Source organism: Corvus kubaryi, unplaced genomic scaffold, assembly GCF_017639235.1.
Source record: "Corvus kubaryi isolate FWS band 111438036 unplaced genomic scaffold, C.kubaryi_AGA036_p1.0 128, whole genome shotgun sequence".
Lineage (NCBI taxonomy): Eukaryota > Metazoa > Chordata > Aves > Passeriformes > Corvidae > Corvus > Corvus kubaryi.
In genome coordinates this window covers 954,402-980,823 of record NW_024580663.1, presented here as the reverse complement: position 1 = coordinate 980,823, position 26,422 = coordinate 954,402, and the positions used below count along the sequence as shown (strand labels likewise).

Sequence of the window (26,422 nt, the reverse complement as noted above, 5' to 3'; positions counted from 1 at the left end):
AGGCGGATTCCAGCCGGAGGAGACGCTCCTCTGTCCCCCGTGCAGCCTTGGGCTTCTCCCGAGGGAGCGGCTGGGCTGGGGAAGGCGGCGGGGTGAGGGCAGGGAGGCAGGGGCTGAGGCAGCGCTTATTCGGAGCTTCTCTTACTGACGGCTGTTTGAACTTTCTCACCCCTTCCCCTCCCAGCGAAGGTGCTCAGCTCCATTTCCCTGAAAGCAAGCTCTTCCAAAGTTTGGACACTGGAAAGTTTAATGTCTCTAATCCAGCTTTAATCCTTGCACTTTATTTTTTTTTTCCCCCACCGGAATGTCTGTTCGTGCAGCCTGCCCCATGCCAGAGGTGCCTGTTTGAGAGGGCAGCTTGGCAGTGGCTGGTTCCATCGGTTGGGAACCCTCTTGGGCCTGAGGAATTGTGAGACCTCAAGGTTCTGGGGCTGTAGAATAGCAAAGAAGGTCTGTGTTGGTAGACAACCTGATAAAATAAAAATGAAGGGTCACTCCTTAGCCACCCTTGCGGCTCCAGTTTCCACAGGCTCACCGGAACAGGTGTTCTGTAGCTGAGGCACCACTGGCATTGTTCTGTGGCCCCCCAAAAGCTTGGGGCCAGCTGGCAGAGGCTGAGCTGCTGTCTTGCCATGTCCTTAATGCTGCTGCTTCTTCTGTGTGTAGAGTCAGCTCGTGGATTCGTTTAGCTGGAAGCTAACCCAGGCAGGAGGGGAACCCAAGCCACAGGTCTTCCTAAATATATTTTACTCTGATTTATGATGCAGCTGTGTGGGGATAGCAGGTGGGAGAAGGGAGTGGAGAGCCTGGGCTGCCCTTCCCTGCAGCACAGTGGACTTTGGCTACCCCAGCTGATCACTGGGCTGTGCCTGTGTGTGGTGTGGGCAGCACGGGTTGTGCTCACAGGGGTCCCAGGAAGTTGAAAGGGCTTGGGAAGCTCCGGGCATCCACTGGAGCTTGTGACATAGCTTTTTTCAAGAGCACTGAGGGACCCCCTGTGGGCTTTGGAAATGTAGAGTTGGAGTTTTCTCTCTCCCTGATTTGAAGTGTGCCCAGTCCAGTGTCAGCTCTCGTGTTGTTTGGGATAGATGAGTGTTGCAGAGAAGGTTCCAGCGGGTATTGGAGAGCTCCTGAGAGAGGGGAGGCTGAAGGGCAGGTGTCTCTTTTGGTATCGGCTTCCTGGGGCCACAGCCCAGGTGGCCCCCCTGTCATCCCCTTCAGGGTTCCCTGGAACAGCTCTGCTGTGCATCATAGATGCCACAGGCACAGTTGGATCCATGTAGGGGGTTTTGCTGTGCCCCCTGGACCCAGCACATCTCCTGGATGTGGTGATGCTGCTGTCCCTTAATTTAATCTGTGCCAGCTACTAAACCAGCACCCGAGGAAGGTGATGCTGGTGCCAGCAAGTCTGCTCTCAGCAAGGTGATGCTGGTTCTGTGTCTGCCAGTGAGTTCTAGCCAAAATTATCCTGGTTTGGGACCAGTGAGGAGAAGAGGTGCTGCAGCTTCAGCCCCCAGAAGGCTCAGGCTCCCCGGCACAGGAGGTGTGAGGCAGTGGAACAGGCTTTTCCGGCCTTTGGGAGAGTTGCTTCCTCTTCCTGTGGAGTAGGAAGACCTGTTCTGGGGTGGGTTAGGGGGCAAAGCCTTCAAACAGGGTGATGTGGAGGGCCAGGGCCTCGCTGGCGTCTCCACCTTCCCTTACTCATGTGCTCCATTAGTGACCCAGCAGCAGTGTCCCAGTTTCATGTGCCGGCTGTTCCTGCAGGGGATCAAAGGGACGGGAAATGGAGGAAGCTGGAGTCAGACATTCCCTTGGCATGTGGTGGTTGGGGCACCTCTGCTCTTATCCAGCTCTTCTGGTAAAATCTCCTTGGAGTCTGCAGGCTGTTAACAAAAGTCAAGTGGGCAGGAGAGCAAGGAAGTGCTTTTATGGATTGATGAGGAAAGGGGCAGTGCTTGGTCAGAGCACCCAGGGGAAAGATGAAAACTTCAGCTTTCCCAGAAGCTGATCAGTTGGAGGCCAGCAGGGGTAGGTCTGCCTCTCAAACTTGGAGGTAACATCCTAGCAGGAATGCCCTGCGTTATTTTCCCAGCCCTGCTAGGGAAAGCTGGCTTTGTCACTGATCTCTGTAGAAAGAGTCTGTCAATTTAAAATAATGGAAAATAATTTTTAATTTCCTGACCCCGCCTCAATACCCTGTCTCTGCTGACAGGGACTAGAAGGAGCTGTTATCTGTGTCTTACTTCCTAAACAAGAAGTTACCTCCTCCCAGCTCTTCCAAAGTTGAGTTGCAAGCTGTGTGATCCTGTGCAGGGTGGCTGAGTTGGTGTTTCTGATTTGGTGAGGTGAAGGGCGGTAGCTGGGCTCTGCACAGGGTGTGAGGAGGAGCAGAGGGGCTCAGTTCAGCGCTGCAGGCAATTAACCTTTGTGGCCAGAAGATGGGAGTAAAAGGCTGCTCATGAGCCAGCTGTGGCCTTGTCAGAAGTTTAACCTCGCCATTCATCTCTGAGAGCTTGGAGTGCTCAGACTTTCATCAGACATCTCTGCTTCCCTCCTACTGAGGGATTCATTCTGCTTTCAGTCCACAGTTCAGTTTTGTAGGACAGATTTGGGGAAACACTGGGCCCCCCAGAAGCTGCAGCTGTGTCTTTCTCCATGGAGGCTGCAGCAGCCCAAGTAGAAGCAGCATTAGCCACTCTGTTTTTCCTTTATCCTCTCTCTCTCTCGGGGCTTTTCTGCTGTTGCTTCATGCAGTTTTCCAGTGTCAGTGCTAAACTGACAATCTCTCTTTGTTCCTTTGGTCTCTGCAGTTCTGAATAGTTAGCTGGGCTACGGGCAGAGTTTTCTGCTAATCTAAGCTGTAAATGCTTGGCAAAATCAAGTACCAGCAACAACAAGCAGACCTGAGATGCCACATCCGAATCATATTTGGAAACTTCTCCAGCTCTTAGAAACACTTTCTTCTGCAAACACCTCTGCTTGGAAATGGCACTGCCACCTCCGTGGCCAGGTGGGCTTCCAGACCCCAGGTGAGAGTGCAGCTGGTGCAGGATGTGGAGCTCCCTTACGATGGGAAAACTTCAGGAGCCTGCTCTCTTGAGACATCTCCCCTGCCCTGAGCTTGCTCTGTTGGGAGCAGTAGCCCTTTTTGGTTATTTTACTGGAACAGGAAAAGAGGAGGTGAAGATCGAGGTGTCTCTGAAGGCACTGCCTGCAAACACAACTGAGGCTGATGTGTGGAAGAACATTTTTCCAAATTATGTGCTCTGGAAGGTGGGTCAAACAGGGCCAGTGCAGAAACGAAGTCTGAGCGAGTAACTTATTCTAGTTGTAACTGGAAGAAATGTTTCAAAGTTGGACGAGGGAGAAATGGCAAGAGAAGGGGAAGTCTTGGTGTCTCCAGAGCCTTGGGAAAGCAAAGTGATGCAGTTCCTGCCTGGGTTTGGATTCTGCCGTGTTGAGACTTACATCTAATATATGGGAGAAACAAAAAGTGAGAGAAATAAAGTCACCAGGAAGGATGGAGGCCTGGAAATACGTGGGAATTCCTGCAAAGAGAGACACAGTTCTGCTTGAGTTCCTGGAAAATGAAACAGTTCTGCTTGAGGGCGGGCAAGCTCACCTGTTGCTTACAGAAAAGATTTGCCCAGCTTGTGTTGCAGAAAGCATCATTTGCAGATGGGTTCTCTTGCAGTCTGTCCAGAGTCTTGCTGGTCCTGATGGAAAAGCCCAGCCTTGGAATTAGCCACAAGCTGCTGCTGTTTCCCAGCCTCGTGGAACAGGAGCAGGAGGCTGCTCTTCTCCACACCTTGCTCTGGGATGGTGCTGCTCTGGGACCAGGCAGCTGGCAGGGCTGAGATGTGTTTGGACAACCTGGTGGTTCTGGGGAGTGAGGTAGTCTTGGCCTGTTCCGCTGTGAGGGTGGTGGGCCTTTGCAGACGTGGCCTGAGAGCCCACCTTGCTGTGAGTTGGTACCACAGTGGGGAGAGCTGTGCAGCACCACTGCTGGGGGTGGTCGGGGATGACTGGGGGCAGTGACAGGTGTGTCCTGTACAAGTTTGCCTTGTTCCCAATTTCTTGTGAGCAAAGTCCTGGAAACCATGGTGCTGGGGTTCTCTGCTGCTGCCTCAGGGAGCTGTATTTCCCACCTGAATTAGGCAGAGCTCCTGCAGCACTCTCCTGTGGATGGATTGTTCTGCTGGTGGTGCTGAAGGTGGAATTGTGCTGGGATGACTGTGGGACAATAGCATAGATGTGTTAACTCCAGTGTGGATTCTCCTGCTCCATACAGGACACAGCACAGCAGATTTAGGGTGTGCTCTTGCTTCAGTGAGTGTGACACCACCGCCATGCCCAGGCAGGTACCAGAGCAGCTCTCTTGGCTTGAGGGGTGTCATACCCCCAGAGGAGCATTCAGTGAGGTCTGTGAGCACTGTGACTGGCGTCTGGCTGCACTGCTAGAGATGTGTGGGTCCAGAGGCTCCCTCCCCTGCTCCCAGGCTGGCAGCAGATCTCTTTCCCTGCCTTCTTTATCAGGATCTGTTTGTCATTGTGGCTGTGCCTCGGATCTGAGCTGTGGGTCAGTTTAACTGTTGATACAGGAGCTATTTCTGCAGCTTTCACCTTAGGATGGGGGGTAGGATGGAGGCCTTGCCCCAGGCCTGGATGAGCTGGTCCATCTGGGAGGGGCAGAGCCATGCCAAGGTGGTCCTTGGCTTTCCAGCTCATGCTGTGGTGTTTAGGATGCAGGGCTGATATGTTGTGCTAGTGCCAGTTGTGGGATGGCCTTGAGGGTCTCTCCTGCAAGCTGGTGTCTGCAGTGGACCTCTCTTATAGAAAAGTCCTGCTCCAGCTGGAATTGGGCTGGGCTGTCTGTCACACAGTGGGAAATGTGAGACATGGGTGTGGGACAGGGGCTGGAGGAGGGGGGTCTGCAGAGATTGAGCTTTACTGACAGTGAGTTTTCTGCTTTGACTTGGTGATCTGCCACTCGTATGGAGTGTTTAGGGAAGAGGTTGTGGTTTCAGTTCTTAACCCAAGGCAGATTGCTTCCTCTGAGTCGTGCTTTCTCATGCTGCCTGTGGCAGGGGGAGCTCCCAAAGGAGGTCATGTTTCTGTGAGAGGTAGAGGCTATGATGTTAATACTGCCTTTTGCTTCTGGTGGTGTGAGGAGAAGGAGGAGGTGTTTGCAGAGAGGCTGGAATAGAAATAGTCCAGGGCAGAAGGGAGAGCTGAGGGCACCATGGCAGGAAACCACGTGGGATGTACAGCAGCTGCTTCCACACCATTTCCCTGCTCTGACTGTTGGGTCTCTTCAGGCTGCCAGTGTCCTCAGTGCTGGGGTAGAAGCCAAATGTGGATTTCGTGTCAGCAGGGCTGATCAGACCTCTCAGGACAAAGGCAGTGTCTCTTGTGTTTTGGTGGTGCTGAGAGTGGGTGGTCTGAGAAAGCTGTGCCACGTGGGAGGACAGCTGGAGCCAGGGAGATGTCCAAAGGGTTGTTGACATCCTGCTGGTTGCCTCAGTCTAATTGTTGTAAAACACTTCCTGGGCTCTCACCTGCCTGCTGTACCTGTTCCCTTTGAATTACAGCAACAGTTAGGAAGTGCTGTTTGGAGAGTGCTCACGAGCAAGTGGCTGAGGAGGACCTGAGCTGGAAGAGTGGCTCCAGATCAGAACTGCAGCGAGTGTCTGACAGCCCATGGCTGTTCGGCAGCCTGGTACCTCTTCTACAACCGTGTGAATCATTAGTGAGCAGTGTGATTCATGCACAGATCATCATTCACATGGAGCTAATGAATGAGCCCCTGAGGAATGACGTGGTAGGAGATGGGAATGAGCACCTCAAAAGAGGACAGACTTTTTTGGCTTTGTGGCAACTGGATTTCTTTTCCCCACTGTTAGCCACCTATTCCCATGTAGCTCTGGGGCATTAGCATTTTAATAAGCAAATCTGGATTTGTTTCAGTCCCTCAGTGTACATCTTGTACCCAAATGGCCCATTAGCATAATGCAACAAGTCTTTTAAACTTGGAGCATTAATAATTGGAGAAGGAGGAGGGAGGGCAGGGGAGCTGTGGCAAAACTGAGCCTCCCAGTGAGTCACAAATGTCTGAAGTGCAGAAATGTCTGTTCCACTTCCCAGTAATTGGGCATCCGGGCTTTCTGCATGAGGTCAGATGCAGCCAATAGGGCCTATTCAAAACATGCCTATGCAATTATGTTTTGTGGTGTGTTGCCTTTGATCCAAGGATTTTGGAGAGGCATTGATTCACCTTCCCCGTGGGGTGCGCAGGATCCACTTGTGCTGATTCAGTGCTTGGGATGAAGTTGGGATCTGCTCCTGGAGCTGCACGTCTCATTCGGGATGTGGGTTCTGGTGGTGGCCTGAGCAACAGTATCAGAGCTGGCCCCAGTTTGGGGGGATGGAGCTGGCCCCAGTTTGGGGATGGAGCTGCTGACGTGTCCCTCTGGGCAGGTGGTGCGTGGTGGCCCAGGGGCCACGGGCTCACTGTCACCTGCTACCTCTGCAGCCCTCAGACGCATGAGAGCTGCCAAACTGTGCTGTGTGGAGGAGTAGAAGTCCGTGACCTGATTCTTGTCTCACCTCCTTTGTGTCCTGGGAGTGAGGGAAGCTGAGCTCAGGAGGCAGCTCCTGGCAGGCGGCCGGCGGCTGCTCAGCGGGAAGCACTGCCTCGCCTGACCCTGCTGAGACTCCAGCCAGGCTTGCCTCTGCTCCTTTGCTGAAGCAGCCATTTGCTGCCTCCCTGTGGGAAGCTCTCCCTGGCTGCTGGAGCCAGGGGTGCACTGAAGAAATGAGGCTCACTTGTGTTTTCCAGGGTGGGTTCTGGCTGGGTGCTTCTCTCCCTGGCTGGCACTCAGAGCTTGGTTGGCATCTGGAGGCCTTTCCTCTCTGAGAAGGTCAGTGGGTGAGGGTAGGAGGGCAGGATGCCTTTCCAGGACCGTCTGAATGTCTGCCCTCAAGCTGGTTCTGGTTACATGAAGTGCTTTTTCTATCGAGTCTGCCAGCTTTACAGGAGAATGATGGACAAGATTCCTGTCTTGGGCTTTGGAGCAGGACTACAGCAGTAGAGCCTGGCATTGTGTGAGCCATGGTGGAATAGCTGCACGGTCTCACGCTGTGCAGTTGAGTGGTTTTCCTTTGTCCAGGGGAGAGGTGGCATTTAAAGGCTGCTGGAGGAATTTGGTGTCTGGGGTGTTTCTTCAATTCAGGGGAGAGGGGGCCTCAATTGCTTCGATTAATGCTTATGCTGAAAAGGATTCCTGAAGAATGAATTGCTTGGTCTCTTAAATCTGCAAATCCTCTCCTCATAACCACCCTGCCCCCATCTTGTCCTTTTTCTCTGCTTCTGAGGTGTCAGTGGATCAGAGAGGTGATCTCTGCCTTACTTGTGCTTGGGAACTGGTCCCTTCCATATTTCATACCCTTCTTTGGATGATGTGGGAGCCTTTGAGGAATGGTGTGTGTTAATGTTGCCTTTTAGGAGCTGATCCAGAGTTCTGCTGCATGCTGGGGTGAAATGCAGGATGCCTGTGGGGGATTGTGAGGTTCTTGCTGAAATAGTGCTGTACAAAGCTCTGCCTGGCTTTTGGCTCAGCTCCACGTGAAACCTCAGAGGAGCTGTGGCGGGTCCCGCTCAGCTCCCCAGGGCTGCGTGCTCTGTCAGGGGTGCAGTACTCGTGTCCTGCTCGAGCTGTGCTGGGAGCCCATGGGCTGAGCAGGAGGGGGAGTTCATCTGTTTCTGGTGGAGGCATCACAAGACATTGTTGCCTCCAAGCAGCAGTCAGGTTGAGGTGTGTTGGCTGGGTTTATTGCAGAGCATTCAGCTGATACTCTCAGAGGCAATGCAGTCTTTAGCTTCCAGGTGATGTGGCCTCTGAAGCACCGAGGAATCTTGGACTCTTGAGATTCCCTGCTCTTTCCTAGCAGGTTTTCCAGGAAAAGTTGTGCAGCTCTTGCATCTGCTGTTGCCTCGCTGGATTTGGCATCTCGAGTGGACTTGAGCCACTTTCTGTTTGATGAAGGCTTTGTCTTATTAAAAGACATTAAGTCTTTAAAGGGCACAGCTGTGACCTGTTTGCTTCACAGCCATAATTCATAAGTTGCAGGAGCGTGTGTAGAAGCTCCCTCTGGCAAGGTCAGTGCTCTTGCACGCAGGGCGGGGATGAGTGGGGAGTGTCTGATGGCCTGGCTGTTGTAAGGGAACCCAAACCAGCAATTTTGTACTCGCCTGTACCAAAGGACACTCCCTTTCTATAGCACTGCATTCAACATCTCTGCTCAGATGCAGCATCAATACCCCTCAGATATTCTTTACTCACATCACTGATTTTGTGGACTGTGCCCTGAACTTAGTCCTTCACTGAAGTACCACGTGCCTGCAGCGCTGTGGATGTGGGTTCAGAAGCAGCTCTTTGGGTGTGCCTGATGGAGTTCTGCCTTGGGTTACACAGATATTGCTGGCATCTGTCCTGCAGCTGGCTGTGCAGGGAACTCATTTAGCCATCATACAACTTGGGTAGCCTTGGCTGTCCAGGCAGCTTGGGCTCCTTGGAATATGTTGTGCCTGCCCAGTAATCCAGAGTCCTGGATGGAGGAGACCAGCAGAGGTTACCTTGGGAAGGTAACATGGCTCGGAGCAGTGTGTGGCAACAGTTGTTTCATAGAAAGCTTCCCAGCTGTGGAATGTGGCTGGGATCAGATTGTGTGGGAGCTGTTTGCTCTGTGCTCCTTCCAGTCTCTGGCAGTCACACACAGGCCTCATGCTGCCCTTGGTTCCTGGGGAGAGCAGGATGCTCATGAAGCTCTGCCCTGTGAGAATAAGCCCATTTTGTGTCCTAGGGCATGACTGCCCTCCCTTGCCTCTGTATCCCACATTCCACAGTGTGCTGTTAGTGTGAAATGTTTCACTGTGGAACAGCTACGGCTCAGCTGCTGTTTGTCAGGTCTCCTCTGATACCACAGGGCAGGCCAGTCGCTGCTATTTATATAGCAGTCTGTGAAATTAGTGCTCTCCCATGCCAGCACATAGCCCAAATTGCAGGAGACAGGTTGACTGACTGCTCCTCCTCGCAGTGCTGGTGGTTGTCTGCCAGGTGGAGGGGAGCTGTGGTCGGTGCTGCTGGTTTGGTGTGTGGGGTGGGGCAGTGCAGGACCCATTTCGGTGGCACAATGCTGTGTAAGGTGGTAGGAGCCTTTTGGAAAACCCCTACATCACTTTGTAGTACCAGCTGAAAGCTGAAGGTCTGAAGATCTGCTCAGCTGTTCCTTCTGGTGGCAGGAGAGTAGAAACGTGGTGACAAAGGCCTGCAGGTGGAGATGGTCACCCAGAGCAGGAGGCTCCTCTGGCAGCTGTCATGGAAAGCAGCCAGGGGGGTGCACGTGGCAGCCATCCCAGATGGGTGCAGTGCCTGCTTTGTGCACTCAGCTCCTGCTCTGGTGCCTCCCTCGTGCTGGAGCACAGAGCACGTCCACAGAGGGCCCCGCTCCTGGTACTGAGCGTGGCGTGGGCTGGGAACGGGGATCCAGCTGGTGCCAGCATCCTCTGGGCCATCCCTGCTCCTGGAGGGGACCCAGCGGTTGTCCTGGTCTGCACACACAGCACAGGGAGGGGCTGTTGGGTGATCCCTCCTTTCCTTGCAGGGACAGGAGCTGCTTGCAGGAAGAGTGGCACGGCTGTCCCCTCCAGCTTTTTGGGACTGGGTTAGTGGTGATTCAGCGCTGCCCACTCGCTGTGATCACTTGTCAGCAGTTGCTCTGAGGTCTCTCTGTGTCTGTGAAAGCTGTTTCATGGCACAGTTGTCTGAAATTCCAACTGTGGTAACATTGGAATTTTAATAATAGAAAGGCTGTCCGATCCACAAACCTTGATTTTCTGAAGAACTTGCTGTCTCCAGAGAGTGAAATGTGCTTATTTTTGCTTCCCCTCTTCCGTCAAACAGCCCTCTGGCAGGCTGTAGGAGAAAGCCAGAGCCCACCTGTTGTGGTGTGGGAAAGCTGGAGCCTTGATCCTCATCTTCTCTCCTAGAGATAGCTAATGCTGCTCATGGCAGGGGGTGATAAATCTGAGCTAATAGTCCGTTCCTCGCAGGGCTGGCAGTACCCACAGTGCAGGCAGGGCAGGCCTTCTGCCTTTCCAAGCTGGCACTGAACTGCCCCCTTGGTTCTTTGTGGTGTGTGGGCTGGAGCTTGTCATGCTCCTGATTGTTTCCTCTGCCCCTGTCCCCTGAGCAGTGGCACTCGTTGTGCTGCTGCCATGGGCCAGGGTGCTGCTCCCCTCCAGAGCAAACATCTCGGAGCATCCTGCCCTCAGGTGGCACTGGCAGCTCTTTGGCCAGAACAGGGACAGCAGCTGGCTGGAGCTGCTGCAAGCCCCTGGCTCAGCTCAGTCTGACAGCATCAGCTCCCAGCTGCTCTGGTGGAACTTGGGTGTGCTGAGCTGGGGGGAAACCATAGCAGTGCTGTGAAATCGGGGTGTAGTCTGGATCCTTCCGGAGTGCTGTGGGTGATTCAGGGAAGACCTAGCTCCTGGCGTGTTTGACCCCGAGCTGCCAGTGTGAGCAGTGCCCCTGGTCTGGGTAGAGCACTTGGTTGTGCCCCCTTTTGGGAGGCCTTAGGATGGTTATGGGGAAATTCCTTACCTCATTCCCAGGTACGTGTACTCTGGAACCCTCAGCTCCAGAGGGGATGGTGGGATTTGCAGAAATACCTTTTATCTTGTTGAGGCTGCAAAGACCCAGAGGAGACCTGGAAATTGTCTTACTCTGCAGAGTAACTTATTTTTTCTGAGTGTTTTTGAACAGCAGCTTTCTTAGAAACTCTTCGCTGCATTTTGTCTCCTTGGGGTGAATTTAGCAGATGCACCACAGGGTTTTTTAGACCCTGCCATGCTGCATTAGGGTCACATACAGGTACAAGCTTGCTTTGAGAGCAGAAAGCTGCTCTTCCCTGGTCGGATAACAAGGTGTTGGCAGTGTGTGAGGGAGTTCTGCAGCCACCCTGAGTGCTGGTGCCCATCTGCTTCAGCTGATGTCTTGCTGGCCTCAGTCTTTGGTTGTCTGGTGGTTTAGTGACCCCTTGGGGTGCTGGGTACCTGGGGACATGGTGACATGCTGGCTTCCTCCTTGTGCTCGAGGCCTCCAGCAGCCTGGATGCCATGAGGTGCTCCCCTGGCAAGCTGCATGCCAGCTATTTTGCTGGATTCTGCAGGAATTGGTTAGAGCCTGAAATAGCTTTGGCTGTGTGAACAGTGGTGCAGCATGCCAAAGCCAAGGGGTGCACTTGATGTTGGTAGGGCAAGGTGCTTTTGGATACAAATCCAGCCTGGAATTCGCTGAAGGATTTGCCCAGGCACAGCGGTGTGCTGTGTTGAACCAGTTGGAGATTTAAATGAGCAGGAGTGCTTCCTCTGAGAGACCCTTTTAATTTGTTTGCAGTAATATATCACCAGGGCTTGTGAAGGCCACTGTGTTCCCTGGGGTGGGGTGTTCCGAAGGAGCAGTGCTGTGACCCTGCCTGGTGGGCAAGGTGCTGTGTGTAGGATAAATAATCCCCAGTTCCAGTGGTCCCAGTAGGATCCAGTGGGTGCTCAGTGCTGGCACCGGTGTTTGTGGGGCAGTGGAACACAGCACAAGGCCAGGGCTGGCATCTGAGGGGTGACTTGCATTTGAAAACTGAAGGGAGCTTTACAAATGACTTTGTATTGAAGAATTGCTCTTGGTAGTGCATGCCCAGCCTTCCTCCTTGCTGTGCACAAAGCTGGTGAGGTGTCTGGACAGTCAGTCCTGTGAGGAGCAGCTGGGGGGGCTCAGCTTGGAGAAAAGGAGGCTTGGGGGGACCTTCTTTCTCTCTGCAAATTCCTGTAAGGAGTTTGTAGGTGGGGGGGATCAGCCTCTTCTTCCAGGCAGCTTGTGACAGGACTCGCTCCCTGCTCTTCTCCCTCTGTCCTCAATTCAGGAAAAACTGTATGAAATCTCCTCTTAGCAGGAGAGCCATGGAGTGCCCAAGGGGCATAACAGTCCCCCTCCCACGTGCCACACTGGGATGCCCTTAGGTGATGCAGGAAGTTAGGTGTGATGGGCAGAGCTTTCTAATCTCTGGGAAGTCTTAGGACTTTCTTCTTTCAGAGGACGGGATAATTCAGGAGTGCTGCTTTCAGAAAAGTGGGGAAGAGCTGCTTTCATTCTGATCAGCCTCTTCCTCAAAGGAGCCTGCTGGGAATGATAGCCATTATCTCTCCCCTAAGGCTGGTGCCATTCACTGGGGTAGCTAACTGCTTTAATTGAGTGGGATATGGAGTATTCTTGGCTGGGGTGACCTGGAAGCCTGAGAGCTGTCAGCGTGGCTCAGAGCTCCTCCTGGGAGTAACGTGGGCGAGAGCCGCTTTGTGACTTTCTCGACTGGTGTGGATGGGGAGCTCGGATATTAAAACCAATTAGTTGTCTTTAAGGTCAGGGACTTATTTGACCTACCAGCCTCTGCTTCAACTTGGCCTGGATTGAGGATCTTTGGGAGAGGGCTGCACAACTTTTGTAAGGAGGCTAATGAAGTGGTGCTTTTTAAAGCACTTCCCTGCTGCCTCTGCAGCCCAAACACTTGAGCAGGACGCTGGTGCGTGACAGCCTGGAACAGCAGCAAGCAGGAGCTGGGTTCGGCTCTTCCTCCCGTAGGAAATGTAAGAGAGCAAAACCCTGGGGTTTGGTGTCTGAAAAGCACTTTGCTGGCTCTCTGACTCAGAATCCTGAGAAGAGGCTTTTTCACAGAGCTTAGCTGGTTTGCCCTTGAGAGGGCTGGAGGATACGATGAGGGATTTGATTTTTATGCCGTTACTCTAACGGGAAGTGTGAGGTCTGGGTTAAATCTGAGACAGTGCAGAGGCAGCACTTCAGACATCTGGGATGCTTTAATGGCAAATGGGAGGTACCTGCTGGAAGGCAAATGGGAACTTCCCCAATTTTCCTTTTGGCTTTGGATGGATTTGAACCACAAGGCGGCTTTAGGGATTAAGATTTCTGCAGGACTCACCCCAAAGCCCTAGGAAAAACGAATATCAAACTTATTTTCTTTTAATTTACGCCTGTTCTGTGATTTGTGGGGTCTTATCTCCTGACTCTGTGCCTGGGGTTGGTGCTGGTGAAGCAGCAGTGTGTGCTTAGCACAGTTCAGTTAAAGCAGCTGCCAGAGCTGATGAGCTGCTCTGGGGAGAAAAGTGATAGTAGGAAAGCAGAAAAGACTCACTGTGACAAAGGGATCCTTCCAGTTCAGTTTTCTGTATTAATCTGAGGAAAACAACATGTTAAGGCAGCACTTGGGCTGCTCAGTGCTCCAGCTGTCTGAGAACAAATGGAGTGGGCTTTAAGATGTCCTTAAAGTATGTGGCTGCATTGTTTTAAATAATCTCTGCTGGGAGCTGCTTCCATTCCTTCTGCTCGCAGCCCTTGGTCTGTACATGTGTTCTTTCTTCCCAGAGCAGTATCCCAGAGTAAACTAGCAGCTTCTGGAGGACTTGCTTGGTAGAGGCTGAGCACTGAAGAGAGCCTATTTTGTTTTCTTGTCTTTTCTCTCCCATAATTGTCCAGCAGAAGGGGAATTACACCAGCAGCAGTGAAGAAACATCTTTGGGGGAGGGAGGAGAGAACTGTGTACAGGGAACATGGTGTGAGGGTGCTTGTTGCTCTGCTGCCTGCTCACATCCCTTTTTTCCCCTCCCCAGCAATGGTACCAGCATGATCTCGTTGATCATTCCCCCCAAAGACCAGATCTCGCGAGTGGCAAAAATGTTAGCGGACGAGTTTGGCACTGCCTCCAACATAAAGTCAAGAGTGAATCGCCTTTCAGTACTGGGAGCCATTACATCTGTACAGCAAAGACTGAAACTCTATAACAAAGGTAACTTCTAGCTTGTATGGATGCTGGCACACTTCCCTTTCTTGGAAGCAGCCTTAAGTTCCTGCACTATGCAGTTTTCTGCTAATCAAATCTGTTGGCCTGTGCTGCTGTTTTGCACTGATATTCCAGGTATGTTGCCCTTGGATGGCTACTTCAGGGGTGGACTTTGGGACTAGAAGAGTAAGGTGGTCTTTAATGAGTGGGCTCATGATTCTGTTCTTAGTGCTGACTCTGCTAGACGTGGCCAGATTTAAGAGCTGCATATTCTGCAGTAGTTCATTTGCACTAAAGCAGTGATTTTCTATCAAGCAGAAACTTCTGTGTGCCTTATGCATGGCATGAGCAGCTGCCATCATTTTGGGGGGGGAGCAAACCCAGGCCATGTCAGATGAGCCCTGGAAGAGTTCATTGTTACTGCCTTTGCACCAGCCCCTGGCCTTCCCTGGGATGGTCACTCTGTAAATCCCTGTGTGGGACCAGCAAAGCCTCAGGGGCTGCTCAGCCTTTCTCTGGGTGCTGTGAGCTTGCAAGCTCATGGGTTTAACAGGCAGGTGCATGTCTGCTGCAGGTGCACTAAATGAGTTTGTTTTCCACTGTAGAGGGAATGAGGTGGGGAAAAGGGAAAATTAAAAGTTTGGGAACTTGAATTTCAACTCTGCTATGAGTCTCAAGGGCTGGCAGTCAGTTTTTGATGGGTACAGCTTGCTACGTTCCTTAGTGATCTAAACCTGCATTGTGTCGTTTGTAGTACCTCCAAATGGTCTGGTTGTTTACTGTGGAACAATTGTGACAGAAGAAGGAAAAGAGAAGAAAGTCAACATTGACTTTGAACCTTTCAAACCAATCAATACGTCGTTGTATTTGTGTGACAACAAATTCCACACGGAGGTAAGGACTCACCTATTTGCAGGAACCAAGGTCTGGGCACAACCTTGGTGTGCTTGAGCCTGGAGAGCAGCAGGAACATGCCCTGGGGAGGCCACTGGATGGCTTGGGACCGGCCAGAGATGGGGGATGCCTGCTGGAAGGAGCTGAGAGGCTGCCCAGCTCCTCCCACAGCTGAGTTTGTGTGACCCACAGACAGGAGCTCCTCTCTGTAGCTGGAGGAAGGGTGTTCCTAACCACAGAGGCCCATAGATCTTATTCCAAGCCAGGTTTTAAAATACTGCCAAGATACTATCAGTGTTGCCAGTCTTGGCTATCAGATGTGTTAACTGAGAGCCTGGATGGAGAACTGGCGTGTGCCTAATCTGTCTGGGGGGAAGTGGGATTATTTTTATCCAACATCTAATTAAGTTAAATGAATGGTTTGAGGCATATTTAAAGAAATGTGGATTATAGCAGCCAGTGTGTTGCCTCTGAGTCTGTTTTGGCTCTGGCAGGTGCAGAGGTCTCAATGTTTGCAGTGCCCCTCACGTCTGTGATGTTCCCCACGATAAATGTGTGGCCTGAGACTTAATTGCCTGTTGTCAACCCGTGTGACGTGGGCTTGACAGGCCCTCCAGTGATGTAGCTCTGCTTGTCTGCTGGGGTCTGTGGAGATGTGATCCATGAGTGGCTTCCAGAGGGCAGGAGTGCAGCAGGGACAGGTGTGCTTGTTGCACAGGTGAGGTCCATCCCTACTACTCTGTCTCCCCCCAAAGGATGAAATCCCAACACGTCCTTGACCTCCCAGGAATAAAAACCTGTGCACAGGCACAGGTCTGGAGTTCTGCTGGGTCCATGTGTCCGTAGATGAGTGAAAGCAAGAGGCAAATAAGAGAATTCAGTAGAGAGCCAGGATGCCAAGCCCAGGACGTGTTTGTCCCTGCTGCTGTGGGCAGTGGGAGGGTGCTGAGTTTCCTCCTGTCCTGCCAAGAGATGGATTCGTTGGGTCTCCTCAGCAGCTGCTGCCTCGGGGCACTGATTCAACACAGAAGTGCCCAGCAGGCTGTTCCAGGAGCAGCTGCACAGCCACTGGTGCTGCTGTGTGGCACTGCTCAGTGAGAGTGGCAGTGACCTGAGTGGAGTCTGTGGGAATTGCTGCTCCTGCTGATGGGATCACTGCCAGCACCTCCCTCCACGGGCTCTGTGCACTCCCCTGTCTGTGGAGTGTGGGGTTATTTCGCTTGGGATTGCCTGCAGCGCAGGGTCAGCTGGAGCTGTAGCAGCCTGCTGGGGGCTGTGAGCACTGGGCTCTGGCTTTGTCCCTCTCTCTGGCTGTAGAGCTGAGCTGACAGCCAGGGCAGCTGCTTGGGGCACCCACAGGTTTCCTGGGAAAGTGAGGGGGTGTGAAGGAGCAGGAGAGGGAGGTGATCTTCACCTTTGGGCTAAAGCTGCAGAGAGGAAGCTCAGTGCAGGCTGAAGGAACAGAAGAAAGGCAATAGTCCCATCTTGGTGCTGGACAGGTCACACAGTGCAGGCGCTGACAGAGCTGATCAGGGGCACTGAGGGAATCACTGATCATTGGTGCTGTATTTAAAATAAAGGGAATTGGGAGTGTCAGAGCTGTAGTCATCTGCTGCCTGGCAGGAGCATGTGATAAGATTTCCTGTAGATATTTTATGGCCTGTGTGAAACTGAAGTAACTCCCCCAGGGGGCTGTGAGCCCTGATGTGTGTCTGAGGGGTAGGATTTACAGTGACTTATTTTGATACCTTGGCTGGAGCATTCATTCCAGTCACACGTTTAGCTTGGCTCTGTCCCAGTTAAATAGATTGCAGTGTAATATGCCACTTCCTCCTCTCATTCATCCCACTGCTGAGGAATTAATACAGAATATTTATTTTGGCCAGGAGATTCCATTAAACCTTAGCCTCTGTTTCTTCTAAGCTTGAGAGCTGCAGCCTGGGTTGTGTGGATTTTGGAAGAGGATGACTGATGGGTTTTATCCTTTCAGTTCAGCCCAGTAATCAGGCTGACAGCCCTGCAGGCAGCTCAAGGTCCCGTGCAGTAACCCAGCACCATCACTTTCAGTGTTAAACTGGTGACTTCAAGCAATCTGGAGTTTTGACAAGTTCCCCATCCTACTGATGTGGTTTTGCCAGCCAGAAAGGATTCTGGCTATTGCTTTTTTGGGCATGTGTAAGCGAGCAGGAATGTGTGTGTGTGCTGGATGTCTCTGCCCACTCAGACAGCCCTTGGGGGAACAGCAGCTGAGAGATTGCCTCGAGAAAGGAGTGTCGAGTTTGGGTGCTTGTGGATGCCCCAGGGCTGGGCAGGAGCTTGGGCAAAATCAACTCAAAAGCCTTGATACTGCTCAGTGCTTTGGTTGGTCAGCTTAAATGACTGTATGCCTTCTCTAAAGGGAGGAAAATTGAAGGATAACTTCATTTTGCAGCAAATGTTCTGGCTATCTTCTCCACAGCCAGTTATGCACAGAACAATTATTGCTGCTGCTACTTGTGCTCTGTAAGGCTGAATTTGCCACAGGCACTGTAGATTTATTTCATCATTCTGCCTGTGGGACTTGAAGTCAGCGGGTGCAGCAGACCAGTGGTTGTGGTAGGGAGGCTGTGTCAGTGCTTTGGAGTACAAAACTGAACTGACAGTGAACTGAGCTAGTTCTCCTTTCCTGTCTGGAATGCCAGAATCATCCTCCAGCTGTGCCAGCCAGAGCGGAGAGGCCGCCTCAGAGAGGTGGGATCCATTTCACTTCACACTCTCCAGAGCCCTTCTCTGGGGTTTTGCTGTCACACCTGCCCATGACCTCAGGTGGGGACCTGGCAAAGCTGGGAAGTCGTGATCAGAATCAAACTTGGGTTTCCTTTGTGCTCTTGACAGTGTCGTGTGGGATGGGATTATGTAGGGAAGAAATTGTTCCCTGGGAGGGTGGGCAGGCCCTGGCACAGGGTGCCCAGAGCAGCTGGGGCTGCCCCTGGATCCCTGGAAGTGTCCAAGGCCAGGTTGGACATTGGGGCTTGGAGCACCCTGGGATGGTGGAAGGTGTCCCTGCCCATAGCCAGGGAGTGGAATGGGATGAGCTTTAGGGTCCTTTCCCACCCAAACAACTGTGGGATTCTGTAGTGATCTGGAATAGTTACAACTCCTGAGTGTGCTGCTTTTCCTCTAGTTCATTTATAAAACAATAGCTGTGAGCTGAGACTGCTGGAGCTGTGCTGTCTCTGGTGCCCTGTGTGAGCCATGCCCCACCCTGACAGCCTCACTCTCTGTTCCAGGCCCTCACGGCACTGCTCTCCGACGACAGCAAGTTTGGCTTTATTGTAATAGATGGGAGTGGGGCACTCTTCGGAACTCTCCAAGGAAACACGCGAGAAGTGCTGCACAAATTCACTGTGGATCTTCCAAAGAAGCATGGTAACACACTAGCCTGTCTCTGCTGAGTGCAGCAGCCTGTCCTGGGGTGGGATGGGAGGGTGGAAGTGGGGAACTTGGCCTGTGGGGGTTTAGCTCTGCTCAAGTCTGTGCTCCCTTGGAATCTGACAGCAAAGCCTCCAGTCTGAGCCTTCTGTCAGAATTAATGAATCACAGTGATATGCAGTTGATTTTAGAAGTGGCACTTTTTATTTCTTGCTGCATTTGACCCTTTATTTGGTTTTGGGACAGTTCTAACTAAATATTAGTAGCACAAGTAGTAATCCCACTCGATGGAGTCGTTCAGGTTTGATGTGCTGGTGGTGTGTGCACACCACAGCGAGGAGGAGCGAGCTGCTCTCCGCAGGAAGCACAGGGCCTAATGGAGCAAGGAAAATTCGAGTTCCACTCTGTGGTGCTGTGTTGTAGCCAGCCACTGATGAGTTCAGCAAATTGTCTGCTGGTTACTCCTGGCCTACTGTCCTTTGTAGAGTGGATGGGACAAAATGAAATAAAAACTGCCCGCAGTGAGGTTGTGCAGCAGAGACTGCTGGGCCGCGCTGCGTCAGCAGTGTTTGAGGCAGTGTACAAAGAGATGGCTTCTAATGAAGGTGCAGGAGAGAGAATGTGCTCAGATGTTCAATTTCTGCAGAGTTGTGAGTCTTTATAGCAAGAAAAGAAACATTTTCCTCTGTGGAGAAAAATCTGGTGGAAATGAACCCTCTTTATTCCCTGAGTGTTCCATGAGAGCCCCTGCCTGGGCTCGTGGCAAACGTAATTCAGGAGGCTGCAGCTGCTCTTGGCTTTGGTTATTCCGGGCCAGCTGTGTCCTAAGGATGCTCCTGGGATGCAGTGGGTTCCCCATGGCTGCCCCATCCCCCCTGCAGGCAGAGGAGGTCAGTCTGCCCTGCGCTTCGCCCGCCTGCGCATGGAGAAGCGGCACAACTACGTGCGGAAGGTGGCCGAGACAGCCGTGCAGCTCTTCATCTCCGGGGACAAGGTCAACGTGGCTGGGCTCGTCCTAGCTGGATCAGCTGACTTCAAAACTGAATTAAGTCAATCTGACATGTTTGATCAGGTGAGTGGCCTTTCCTGAGCATACCCAAGTGTTTAAGTGTCAGTGGTGACGTGGTGATTGTAGCAGGAGCTCTGATATGAGATGCTCCTCAAGAGGAATGTGACTCTGGTGTCCCAAGAGATTTGATTAAAAATGTGATGTGTCCAAAGAGGTCTCCCTTTCCTAATACCTCCTGCAAGGAGCTGAGAACTCCTTTTCTTAAAACAGGGCTAATAAGAAATCTGTCCTCCCTGGTTTGGAACTGGTGTTCCCATTCTTTGTGTTCCCAAATCTAAAGCAGAAGCTTTACTGCAATTAAACTCCAGTAAAGCTAATCTGTGGTTCAATACAGTGCATTCAGAGGTCCCTCTGCCTCAGGTGAAGTGCAGTAATGAGTGCAGTGACCCCATGGCAGGGTGAGGAGTCTGACAGCCCTGCTCTGGAGTGGATTTATGTTTTCATGTCTCCTCCTTCTCTTGTTCAGCGGTTGCAATCCAAAGTGCTCAAACTAGTTGACATTTCATATGGAGGAGAAAATGGCTTCAATCAAGCAATTGAGTTGTCAACTGAGGTCCTCTCCAATGTGAAATTCATCCAAGAGAAAAAACTAATAGGTACGTGATGCCCTGCAGCCTCCTCCCGAGCCAGGCGTGTGGCACTGAGTGTGCTGGTCTTGCTCTTACCCTCCTGGCAGAGCCCTGGTGCTGCCCCAGCCCTGCCATCCTGGCTGAGAGTGTGAGGTTCTTTTTGTCACCTGGACACCTCAGGTGCTGGTGGCGGGGGTTTGGTTGGTGTCTTTTTCCCCACCAGACTTCTTGGACTTTCTCTGTCCCTCCATCAGAGAACACCTTAGCTCCAGGCCTTCTGGTGGCAGCTGCTTCTCCCAGTTGCTTGCATTCAGATGAAGCTTGTTTGAAGTGTGGGTGCTGTGCTGAGTGCTCATGGCAGGCTCTCTGTGCCCTGCAGGACGATACTTCGACGAGATCAGCCAGGACACGGGGAAGTACTGCTTTGGTGTGGAAGATACACTAAAAGCTTTGGAAATGGGAGCAGTAGAGATCCTGATAGTCTATGAAAACCTGGATATCATGAGATACGTCCTGCACTGCCAAGGCACGGAGGGTACGTGGTGCTCTGGGACACTGAAAGGTCTCAGGGTTGAACACCTGAGGTGCCTCACTGGGATGGGTTTGCTGGAGGAGCTCCCTGAGGGGGTCTGATCACAGGAGTGTTCTGCAGCTAGATCCTGACCTGCAGCTTCCCAGCCCCTGTGGGGGAAAAGCTGGAACGAGCAGGGTTCCAGTGCACAGAGGGAACTGCAGTGCCAGGGGGCACTTGGGCACAGGGCCAGCCTGGATCCTGCTTCAGCTGTGTCAGTGTGGTGCCAGAGGGGAGACTGAGGTGACGTTGTGGCCACAAACACAATACCTCTGCCTACAGACAGCCCCTGTGCCTGCAGCAGGACCTGTCCCTCTCTGTGGTGGCTCTGCAGCTGCTCTCTGCTGCTGTGCCCTGTTGGGTTGCCCACAGAGCTTCAGAGAGGAGGGAAGGCAGTGGCAGTGCCCAGACCCTCTGTTGCTGGCTGTGCTCAGTCTCCTGCTGTCTTAAAACTGCATCTTGTAGCCTTATCCAAACTAATACTATTATTTTTTTCTCCCTTCTCAGAGGAGAAGATCCTGTATTTGACACCAGAGCAAGAGAAGGACAAATCCCACTTCACAGATAAGGAGGTATTTCAGCTTTGGGGCTTCTGGCTTTGTTCTCAGTGTGTTGGTGCAGAGCTCTGGACACCTGGGCTTAGTTTGTCCCAAGCACCTGAGCACAGGGACCTTCTGGCCCTCAGTGACACCTCAGGCTGGTAGCCTGTGGCTCCTCCTGTGTGACCCCTGGATCCGACACCTGCTTTCCTCCAGTCTTCCCTGCTGCCAATCCCAAGGTTGTGTAAATGGGCAGTGTGGGGTCTTTGGCCACCACCAAAGCATCACCTACAGGGGTTTGGTAGCCACTGTGCAGGCTGAGGCCCTGAACCATTGCTCCCTGCTCATGGGGCACTGATTTGGTTGTGCAGGACCACTGCGAGGTCAGAAGTGGTGACATGGATCAGGTGCCAAGGGGATGTTTGCTTTGGGATGTATTTGACATGTGGAACTGTCATTTGCTGCCTGAGTTCCCTGCCTGTGCAGGTCAAACAGCCCTCGTGGACCAGGGCTCTGTTACTTTGCAGAGTAAACTGGGAAAAAAGTGTCCCTTGCCAAAAGCGTGGGCATCTGTCCCCCATGGGTTGTGTGGGGGCCGTTTCCAGCTGCCTTCCCTCCTGGAGGGGGATTGGCAGTCCCTGCTGTGCATGGAGGGTTTGCAGTGTTACCTGCACTGATGCATTTCTATTTCACAACAATCACTTCACCTTCTGCTTAGAACACGGTGCCTTTTGGCTCTGTGCTTGCATGGATCGGTGCTCCTGCCTGAGAGCAGGGCCTGCTGGACGAGTGGGGCTGGAATCCCTGCAGGGTGCAGAGCAAGTCTGAATGAGCAGTGAAACTGAGACCTAGTGTGAGGTGACCCTGGAGCAGAAGAATCAAGGCAGTTTTTTCTCCTGCTTCTGCACTAAATTCCATATTGGAGGCCCAAAACACTGTCAGTGATTAATTCTGTAGCACCAGGAGCCTTGTGGCTGTGCCAGCCCTTGCCTGGTACAGTTGAGTCAAGAACGCTTCCACCAGGAAGGTTCCTGTGGAGCGTGGGGGCTGCTGTCCCTGCTAGGGCTGACAAAGCCACGGAGCCAGCTTTGGGGGGGTTTTCTCAGTACTGAACACACAGTGACTGTAACAAGTTTTATTATTTATTTCTCCCTTCCAATGTCTCCACAGACTGGGCAGGAACATGAACTCATAGAAAGTATGCCCCTCCTGGAGTGGTTTGCAAACAACTACAAGAAATTTGGAGCAACATTGGAAATTGTCACAGACAAATCACAAGAAGGATCCCAATTTGTGAAAGGATTTGGAGGAATTGGAGGTAAACTGCAAGAGGAAAATGTGTTTTTTTTTTTTTAGTGGTTGGTTTGATAATCTGGTGCCAACATGAGTGGGATTAACCTTATTCCAGTTAGTCATGGAACCAGTTCCAGAACCAATTGTCTTCACCAGGGTAGATTCATTCCCTGTCCTGCAGGATGATGGCCCATGTTGGGCCCTGTTGCTTTCCAGCTGTGCTCCTCGATCCCTGTGTCCTCTGCAGTGCTCAGGGATGGGCTTGTCCCCCTGTCCAGCTGCTGGAGCTCAGGAGGGCCCTGAGCTGCCTGGCTCTGTCTCTGCACAGTGGTTTGGTGGCAGCCGCTGCCCTGCCCTGTCAGAGATGGGGCTCTGACCACCCTCGGCCCTGTTCCTGCAGCACTTGGAGCTGTTGCTCATCTCTCAGAGCTTCCCTGTACTTTGCTCCCTGATCTTCTGCTTCTTTCCAAAGAAAAGTATTTTTAGTCCAGCCTCTGGAGCAGTGAGGCCTCTGAAAGGCAGTCCTTCTCTGGAGCTCACTGACATCAGCCACGCCTGGCAGAGGTGCAGGTGGCTCCTGTGCCAGTCTTACAAATCCTGGGCAGGTAGAGCCAAACCTGCAGTGCCCTGTCCTGCCCAGGCAGGGATTGCAGGACAGAGCTGTGCCACTGGCTGCGCTCAGCTTTGATGAGCGTGAACCAGGGGTGAGTGCACTGTAAAGAGGAATTTCTAGGGCCCAGAGAACACCAGCTGGGAAGAAACAAGCTTGGATTGTTTGGCTCCATAAGGAGCAATAGATTTCTAAGTTTTCGGGGTTTGTAATTCCAGGAGTCTCTCATTTGCAGCCAGATCCAGCCTCTTTGCATGGTGGGATCCTCTTTGCTCCCATGCTCTGTAGGCTGGAAAGGAAGTATCCTTGAAAATCTCCTTCACCTCAGTAAATGATTCCAGGGATACAGGATTTCCGGAACCCTGGGTTGGTGTTTGGGGTGGGAAAACAGCCCCTAAATCCTGCTTTTACTCCATTGTGAAAGTGTCTGCAGTGCCAGCTGCCCCCTGGGTTTAACTGCCAGGCCTTGGTCTGAGCAGTGACACTGGGACCAGTGACCTGCTACTGGTGCTTTTTGGAGATGCAGCCCTAGAGCAGGCTCAGCTTTTCCAGGAGGAAGCTGGCCTGGCTGGGCAGGTGGGTGTTGCTGCCTTTGGGCAATAATTCCCCGTGGCATTTCTCACTCCAGCTCCTGCCTGCTGCCAGGCCTCAGCGTGGGCACGGCGGGGAAGCTCTGGACGTGCAGGGCTGGGGAGGCTGCTCAGTGCCTGTGGGAATGCTGGGGAGGCTAAAGGCTGTTTCTTTGGCAGGTATCTTGCGGTACCGAGTGGACTTCCAGGGCATGGAATACCAAGGAGGAGACGATGAATTTTTTGACCTTGATGACTACTAGGTAGTCGAGCTGGGTCCGGCAACACGTGCCTCGCCCCTCCAGCATCCAACCCAAGGAGCAAACTCATGGTGGAAAACACAACAGATCCCTGCCTTAGAATTGGAACATTTCCAGAACTTGATCCACGAGCATTTGGATTTAAGAAAGCAAAACCCTACACTTTGATTTGTCATAGTGTCAGTACAGCAGCAAACTACTAAGTTCCTATATGCCACTTCGGACTAATTTAACAAGAATCCCAGTTTTTACTTTTACTCAATGGTGAAATTGGTTGCTCTTGTATTTTATGGAAATGATTTTTTTAACCTTCATGATACATTAACTGCTGTAAACCTCTTCCTTCCAAAATTAATAGAAGTAAGATCCTACTGGTTTGTCTCTTTATACTTTGATTGGGGAAATCAATTGCTGCATTTGGCAGCGCCGTGACCCATTTACATGGCATTCTCAGCTTAGCCTGCAGAAGAAATGGAACGAGGTTGGAGCCATAATTCTCTTCAAAAGCTTGAGGAGGCACTGACCTGAGTGCTGGTTCATTACATGTGGCTTGCAAAATTCTGATGGTTTGGGGAGGCTCACCAGCCAAACGTGCTTTAATCTATTTGCAGAAACACTGCTCTTACAAACTAGGAAATGCACTTCATGGATTGCAATGAGAAAATGCTGCTGGAGTCTTGGGCTTAATTTGGATTTGAGCAGTGCAGCCTTCAGGAATTTATTTTTTTTTTTCAGTCTTGACAAAAATAAACATGAGATTTCAGTGAAGTAAGGTACACTTGGCTTTTTGTTCCTCAGTAAGTTTTTCTTTTTGCTTTAGGACTGCGTAAGGTTTCCTTGATTATGTGAATTTGAGCCCACAGGTCTTTAATGGAAGTGGGTGTTTGACAGGAATACTGAGTCAGTGGAGTGAAGGCTGAATTAGTGCTGGGAGTGTGGAATATTTGATTCTGATCTGTGGAGCACTGGCACAGCCCCTGGGAACACCCAGCTCCCAGCACTGAGCAGTGTCTGTCCTGTGGGGATGTGCCCTTCCAGGGGTAAAGGATCACCTCTGGGCCATCCCAGACTGCCGAGGCTTTGTGTCCTGCCTGTTCCATCCATAGAGCCAGGGAGCTCATCCTTGGGGCGTGTCCAGCCTGCTGGTGACACTCTGGGGGTCAGGGGGCCGTGCAGGCCAGGGGGCAGTGGCACCAGGCCAGGTCCTGCCCCGAGGGGAGCAGTGGCACAGCTCCAGTCCTGCTCAGGTCCTGCTCCCTCCCTGGGGGCTCTCCCAGCGTCGCTCCTGGTGCTTCCCTCAGGAGCAGCTCCTGTTCCAGCTGCAAACCTTTGCCTCTTGTCCTGGTTCACTTGAACAGAGGGAGCTTCTCTTCAAATTTCTGCCACACTGTTGTTTGAGGTCCAAAATTCCTGTCCTTGTGAGCAATACCATTTGTCCCCCTGGTCCCTAACCTGGCCGGCGGCTTTGCTGCCGTCCTCACATCCAAGCTGGAATCTCTCCCGGGAGGTGGGGCTGGGTCTGCTCAGGGCTGAGCACAGCCCTGGCCCTCACAGCAGTATGTTCTGGATTTTGCCATTGTAAATGGGTCTAATGTGACATGACAAGACCACAAAAATTGGATGTAAATTTACATTTTTGAATATACTGCTTGTTGTTTCACATGATACATTAGGGTATGCAGCTCCTTTTTGTAGTTTTTATTTTTACTATTTAAGTTTGGAAATGATGCCAAATTTTTGTATTTCTTTAATCAATGTGTTCTCTTCAGTGATATATATTGCATTATATATTGATGTGTATATCAATATATACTGATATGTATTACACTTACACATGCAAACACACTCAACGGGGGTGGGAGATCCCGGCCTTCGCATACTATATAGCCTCTGCAGAGAGATCCCAAGCAGTGATATCTTGGTGTTGTGATGTACAGAAATGGAGAAGAGTATTAAACCATATTTAAGAATATAGTACAGACTCCTGCTTTGTTTTCTTTAGTCCAGGAAACTCCAGCTTTTTGCTCTCAGCTCGGTGCCAGCTTCAGGGCTGGAGGTTGGAGGCAGCTCTTTTGCAGCTTGGTTTGTGTTTCTGGATGTGTTTCCCCCTGTGCTGGCCCTGCTGAGGCCCCACCTCAAATCCTGTGTCCAGTTCTGGCCCCTCACTGCAACAAGAACACCGAGGCACTGGAGCGTGTCCAGGGCAGGGAATGGAGCTGGGAAGGGGCTGCAGCCCCAGGAGCGGCTGAGGGAGCTGGAAAGGGGCTCAGGCTGGAGCAAAGGAGGCTCAGGGGGGACCTTGTGGCTCTGCACAAGTCCCTGACAGGAGGGGGCAGCCGGGGGGGTCGGGCTCTGCTGGCAGGGAACAGGGACAGGAGGAGAGGGAACGGCCTCAGGCTGGGCCAGGGCAGGCTCAGGGTGGACAGCAGCAGGAATTTCCCCATGGAAAGGGTGCTCAGGCCTTGGCAGGGGCTGCCCAGGGAGGTTTGGAGTGCCCATCCCCGGAGGTGTCCAAGGAAGGGCTGGAGGTGGCACTCAGTGCTCTGAGCTGGGGACAAGGTGGGCATCGGGCACAGGCTGGACTGTGGTCTGGGAGGGCTTTTTCAACCTCAGTGATTCCATGATTCTGTGTTTCTCCAGCACACTCAGTTGCTTTTTGAAGCTGGAGCTTGAAACTGACTTCAGAAGGAGGGAGAAATCCAAGAGCCAGAGTCCAAAGGCAGCTGTGCTGTGAG

General features: G+C 52.1%; 1 protein-coding gene across 1 annotated transcript; it reads left to right on the top strand.

Annotated features, from left to right (window-relative positions):
* The first annotated feature begins 2,864 nt into the window (after positions 1-2,864).
* Positions 2,865-25,661, top strand: ETF1 (eukaryotic translation termination factor 1). Its single transcript, XM_042024640.1, has 10 exons — positions 2,865-3,029; positions 13,733-13,908; positions 14,657-14,796; positions 18,066-18,204; positions 19,089-19,279; positions 19,743-19,872; positions 20,225-20,380; positions 20,924-20,988; positions 22,126-22,273; positions 23,608-25,661. The coding sequence occupies exons 1-10, from the start codon at positions 2,986-2,988 to the stop codon at positions 23,688-23,690; spliced, it is 1,272 nt and encodes a 423-aa protein (XP_041880574.1). The 5' UTR covers positions 2,865-2,985; the 3' UTR covers positions 23,691-25,661.
* Positions 25,662-26,422: the final 761 nt, after the last annotated feature.